The following is a 6,458-nucleotide window of genomic DNA, read 5'->3' on the forward strand; positions in this document are numbered from 1 at the left end:
ACTTAAATTTATTTTATAATTTGTAGCACTGCCTCTCCCTCCACATGCATGTCCCACACATATGCTTTTGCCCCGAATAGATTAGTTCCGAGTCAAGTTTCAAAAAGCAAAAAAATAATACTCCCTTTGTCTCAAAATAAGTGTCTCAACCTTAATACAACTGTAGTACAAAGTTGGGGCACTTATTTTGGGACGGAGGGGGTAGTAATTAAAAACATATTCAACATTGATCTTGTTTCAAAGATCTCGTCAAGAAAAAGATGACAGTCGAAACGGATCCGGAATCGAACATTCGATTCAAAATATATTACCATTTTTGTGTTAGGGTCAAAAAAATTAAACCCACAGATTTATTGATGGGAGTGTGGTACAGAGTGCAGGTGAAATGCAACAAACTATAAGGTTGTTTCTGTAAAAATGGCGTGGTCCAACTTGTGACCAAATCTCACCCATTGTCTTATCATCTAATGGTTGAAAAGTCACCGGAGCATCCGGTGCACCAATTCGACCGGTGCACTGGATATGTTCTCACCGCTCCCCATGCATGAATCTTAGTAAATCAAGCTCAGTTAATAACCAGTCAGTTAGTAACTTGATAAATATTCTGAATCTTGAGCAAACCGAACTACCTAGTGCATTTTTTAGTTGAACTAAATTTTCAGAACTAATGTGAATTTTGAAATTTTAGTTCATTTAGTTGAACTAAATAGGGCCAGAGAACGCCCTAAAGGGCACCCATTTGCATCCATGCTCTCTCTAATACAGTACCAGAATACACAACCCATATGGCCATATCGATTATCGTCCTTCGGTTCTTGTGTTTCATGTAGACACAGAGTACATGCTCTGATGTTCTCATTTCGGTCTGTCGCCACATTATGCTTACCATTTGGTGGCAAAGCAAAATACATCGGTCTCTTACCACATTAAGCTTGCAAAATACATCAGTCTCTCGCCCCATCATGCTTACCATTTGATGGCAAAATCAAAATACATCGAAGGTGGTAGTTTTTGAGGAGTTCATTGCCACATTCACAACATGATGTATTTGCGCCTTGATGGTTGGAAAGAAATACAAAAAAACGCTGGCAGGTGAAAGATGCAAGACAAATAATCCAACCATCTCACAGATGGGAACAACCTATAACAATCATGCATGCAATTCAAAACAAAATTTACTGTATACACAAAATAACTCTGATGTCGCAACAAAGAAACTACAGGATTTTTAATCCAAAGACTTGAAATAAGGATAAATTGTGACAAACCATTCAGCATTTAGCATCATTTACTTTTCTGACAACATTCAGCATTGCACTAGTGGCCATTTACTTCTCGCCGTTCCTTGTGTTCTTGTGGAACTGTCCATTCTAAGCCACATTTTTACAGTGCAAACTATTTGGTGCAATCATTTGGCAGAAGAAGGAATTTTCCTTCCACTAAAAAAATAAGGAATTTTCTTGTCCACAATAGGCATTTAGCATCAAATTTATCCAAACTAAAAGCACACTGGACTTGTTCCGAAATTTTCACTTGATTTCAGCAAATTCACTCAAGGACACAAGCCTAGTAGGGCATCAGTCAGCAGGCTAGGAAAGTTTATAGGCAGACAGATAGCACGAAACAATGTAGCAAATCATAGATAAATCTGCATTCCTTTTGTGCCTGTACCAGCGCATCGACAGGTTACACTTGCTTATTCTATATATCTCTCATCGTCGGTAGCGATGATATATTCACGTTTCGACAACATGTGTTGAGCTCATGTACAAACCACCACAGCATGTTAAGATCCGCAGTACGATAGAGGGGTTGCTTAGCTTAAATTTTTAAGCCTAAATCATCTCATCTCATCTCCCCTTGGAAGAGATTTCTTTCACGGTAAGGAAGGCTGGCTGGCGAGTATGGGGTGGCCAGAAGAGCCAATTGATTCGATGCCCCTCATACTTTGTCGTCATGAAACCACCATCGGGTCTCCTTGGGCGACCTCCCGTTGCGGCAGTTCCTAACGTAGCGATCATTGTCCGCCGGGCGTTGCTGTTGTTGACCAATACAATGCGTAGCTAGTAAGAGAACAAGCAAAAGAACATCGTGTTTGATATGTGATGAAGGGATAGATGGATGGGGGTTACTGGTGTAACCTTTGCTGGCGAGCTAGACAGCATCGACAAAATGCTGATACAGACTGAACTTACAGTCATCGCAGGCGACCACGAGTCATACAGTATATCTGCAGATAAGAGAAGCAGAACCTTTTTATCTTATAAATCATGCAAAATCAATTGTAACCCTATTCGTTCACAATCATAGAAAATCATAAGAATAACAAAGAAAGGGCCCAGAAGTACATTTATATTGTGAAGAAGGAATTTCTATCAAGAAAACAAAGAATTCAAATGTTCAAAGACAAAAGAAAAGGGTAAGTTCTTCCTTATAGGCATAGGTCAGGAAATTTAACCTAGGGGAGTCAGAAGATTACTGATCTTGCTGATTTACAGGTCTATCAATGACAAATAATAAGATTACAAACATTTTTCAGCTACATTGGATCTCAAATTCAGTGGCTTCAGACCCTCAGTTACCTGAACTAGGCAATTGACAGGGCATTATCCGTGTTACAGATCTTCATAGCCCTTCAGTTACTACTCACTTCATGATTGATGCTAAAACAGGCATGGGACAAATCAATTTGAACTAAGCAATCTGGGTCTATAACAAACTATACATGGGACAAATTAGTTTAAAGAGCACTGCTATACGTCCAAGACATTCACCTACAATTTTGCTAGGATGGGTCACATGAACATTCAGCCTCTTCTTTTTCTAATTTGTGTGGCAGAGATCACACTGAGAACTACACAGTCGACAAAATCATATATGTAAGTGTCATATGTGCAGCTGTTTTATAATTAAAAACCTTGACAAGAAAACTATAATTGGTTGACTCTTCAACTGGGCCTAGGTACAGTTAAGATAATAAAAAAGCAGAAATGTTGTGGTCTTTTGCAAAGTTGAGCAAGTGCAAGTCCAGATAAAGCAGATTAATAGATCAAGAAACGTGACTCAGTCTTGCAATGGAAGTCCAAGGTTCAGGGTGATAGTGGTTATATAACTTGAATGCATGTGAGCATGCCCCTGTTACCCTACACTCAAAGCTTCAAAGTTTAGACACCCAAACATTGTATATCTCTTTAACTCACACCCACCATCAAGTTAAAACGTTACCAAAATTAATACAAACAGAATAACCCCTACTAGCTTTCTTAGCAAATAACCACATGAACCAAATGTCAAGTCAGTAGGGAAGGTGCTTGTTTTATTCACATAGGGGTGGTTTTAGGATTCAAACAGGGGTGGGTTAGGTGCTTGAGAGACTCCAATTTCATGTTCATAATAATCCTCACCAGAAGGGAGGGAAAAGGGGAAAGGCTGCAGCTTAGCTTAATACTTGTACTGGTCACCAGTGGGGCAGGGTTCCGGGAGGGTGCCTCCAACTTGTTTAGCACAAACTACTTGTCACCGACTAGCTGGGGTACCTTACTGGAATGAATGGAAGCTGAGTTGCAAACTGGAACTACTTGAACAGTTGGAATATCACTGAGTTACTGACAATTGCAGTAGTGATGCTACCACGCTGGGTTGACAATGAATTATAGTGTACATTTAAACTGGAATGATGGAAATGGACAAACAGGCTCTTTGATATTGTGATTATCAGCAAGAGAAAAAGGTACGCTAAAGCTATGCTGAAGATATCATATCATTAATATGGAAAGTGACTGGTGTTTTCATTTGAGGTTACCACCCACCTGCCTATTTTATTATAAGATTTAGTTAGTAGTTTGAGCTTGGTATATTCATGAATAGCGATAGTAAATGCCACATCCAACATTGGAAAAGCTGCAAGGGAATTCAGTTATATCCTGCTAACATATAAACATGTTCATGGAAAGTTGTTGAATATTTCACTTCGAAGACAGATTATCCACTTTGACTTGATATGATTTGACAGATAGCAACCAAAAATGTCTGTTGACGTAGCTGAATGGAAGTTCCGTTACATAGGCTATCTTTTTCACATAGATAGTTTAGTTAAACGCGAGAAAACAAATTGATTTCTAATAGCAAAAGATGAGGCATTCAAGAGAACACAAGACTTTTTTTTGCAAGTAACAGAACATACTGAAGACTCGAACGATTAACCATTATACAAATGTCGATGGTAGCTGCCCAAACCCGAAAAAAATGACCTGCATTTAACAAGGTCAGCGGGGGAAAAGAGACAAGCCACCACCAACGGAACAGTGAGAGAACTTAGACGCAAAGCACAAGCCACCTCCATTTACAAGGTCATGCATCTGGACTGGCAATCCCACCAAAACTTCCTTTTCTAGTAATGGAATCAAAAGGCGAGTTAAAGCACCTAAATAGTGCAGCTACTCTAAAAACTGCAAAGGCACACTTGAGGACTAATACTGGAACGATTAACAATTATAGAAATGTTGATGGTAGCTGCCCAAACCGGACAAAAATGACCCGCGCCGAACAAGGTCAGCGGGGAAAAGGAGACAAACTTGGAACGCAAGGCACAAAGCATCTTCTGCATCTAACAAGGTCGTGATTCTGGTAATCCCACAAAAACTTCCTTTTTCAAGTAATGGAAAGGAAAGGCGAGTTATTAAAGCAGCTAAACCGTGTCGCCACTCCAAAAACTGGCAAAGGCACAACTTGAGGACTAGGGTGGTGGTTACTTTCCGCTAACGAATGGAATCTTGGCACCTAACCGACAGCTAGACGTTAGATTAGGTTAGGCAAGGAACATTCCCACACACCATATGCAAAGTTAGCTAATCGAAATAAGCACCGGCATGGAGGCATAGACAAATATTTTTTCTCCAGGAGAGGAGAGGGGATGAGAGGCGCAGCACAATGGAGTTTACCTAAGCAGATGTGCCCGTTGCTGTAAATGTGCGGGTGCATCGGCGCCGGGTTGAGGAAAATGACCTGGAGAAAAGGCAGGGTTATTTTCCAATTGATCCAGCAGAATCAAACTGAGGCAACATAATAACACTAGAACAGAGATAAGATAACTAAGTGTGCAAGTGCAACCTTCATCACCACCGTCATCATGGGAAAAAAAGAAGAGGAGGAGAATTCACCTGAGGTGCCTCCATGGGGTAATGCTCGGGGAAGTCGACCTGCAGCTGGTACGTCTCGCCGGCGTAGAGCGTGCCCTCGGCGCCGCCCACCTCGATCACCCATCTGCCCATGGAAAATAATTTCTTCCATCAGGCAACAACTAGTCCGAACCCACCCATCCCGCAAGCATCAATCAATCAATCATGGGGGGAAGAACACCAGCCCCCCGCAAGAATCTAACGAATCATAGACAGGGAGGGGGGAAAATAATTGGGGGGATCGGCGGGGCGCACCTCTGGAGGTTGTCGGAGACCTTGTACTTGAAGCCGGCGGGCGGGCCGACCCGCCACTCGGGGCGCCGCCTGCCCACGCCACACCACGCAATCAGAAAAGATGAGAGATTTTCAGCCGAATCGCGCGCGGAGACGGCCAATCCGCCGCTCCACCCGGCGGCGAATCGGGCGGATTGGAGGGTTAGGGTTTGATACCTTGCGGGACGGCGTGGAGGAGCTCGTCATGGCGCGCTCGGGTCCGTGGAGAGGAAGGGGGAGGGGAAGAGGGGAGGGAGAGGAGAGAAGAGGAAGAGGAGGAGGACAAGGGCGGCTCTTTATTCTTTTTTCCTTTGGGCTGGATTGGATGCTTCCTCTATTATTATATTCAATAACTAATAACAAACGTATCTTTTTGAGTACCTAAATTCCTCCCTTTTTTAAGATAAAAAACCCTAAATTTAAAACTTAAGAGGTGTACTTTTTGTGTGTGGGGGGGGGGGGGGTGGGTGATGCTATGGAAGTACCATCAAGATGCTGCTAGTGAGAGGCACTCTGCCAAATTATGTTTTTGATTGAAGGAGAGACAAATGTAATGTGCCATGGCGAAGGGGGCGACGCCTCTGCAAAAAATTGACCATTGGGGCGGGCAGGGCGGATGCCCCAGCTCTGGCGGCGGTACAGGTTAGTGACCAGCTGGCGCTGCACCGTCGCGCAAAAACAAAACTTAAGTTCTAATAGGTTTAGGACCGAGCCTTGGCGTGGCCTCTTTTGTGATTTCGGAACTATGGAGGACACATATTTCCATTTGTTCGTTGTGTTGTCTTCTAGAGAGATGGGAAAAAAGAGTAATGGATGTGAGTGTGACCAAGGGGTATCATATCATGCATGGAAAAGGGAAGAGATTTTCAGGCCAATACGGGGCTCCCTCGGCGGCGAATCGGGTGGATTGGAGGGGGAGGAGGGTTAGGGTTTGATACCTTGCGGGACGGCGTTGAGTAGCTCGTCATGGCACGTTCGGGTTCATGAAGAGGAAGGGGAAGGGAAAGA

The 6,458-nt window shown here is 42.9% G+C and overlaps 1 protein-coding gene across 1 annotated transcript; it reads right to left on the minus strand.

The window, feature by feature from the left end:
• Positions 1 to 1,629: 1,629 nt before the first annotated feature.
• LOC125530452 (ubiquitin-conjugating enzyme 15) lies at positions 1,630 to 5,501 on the minus strand. The gene is made up of 5 exons (XM_048694844.1): positions 5,433 to 5,501; positions 5,160 to 5,262; positions 4,941 to 5,004; positions 2,142 to 2,230; positions 1,630 to 2,037 (listed from the first exon to the last, which is right to left on the minus strand). The coding sequence occupies exons 2-5, from the start codon at positions 5,172 to 5,174 to the stop codon at positions 1,942 to 1,944; spliced, it is 264 nt and encodes an 87-aa protein (XP_048550801.1). The 5' UTR covers positions 5,175 to 5,262; positions 5,433 to 5,501; the 3' UTR covers positions 1,630 to 1,941.
• Positions 5,502 to 6,458: the final 957 nt, after the last annotated feature.

Source organism: Triticum urartu, unplaced genomic scaffold (genome assembly GCF_003073215.2).
Source record: "Triticum urartu cultivar G1812 unplaced genomic scaffold, Tu2.1 TuUngrouped_contig_6327, whole genome shotgun sequence".
Lineage (NCBI taxonomy): Eukaryota > Viridiplantae > Streptophyta > Magnoliopsida > Poales > Poaceae > Triticum > Triticum urartu.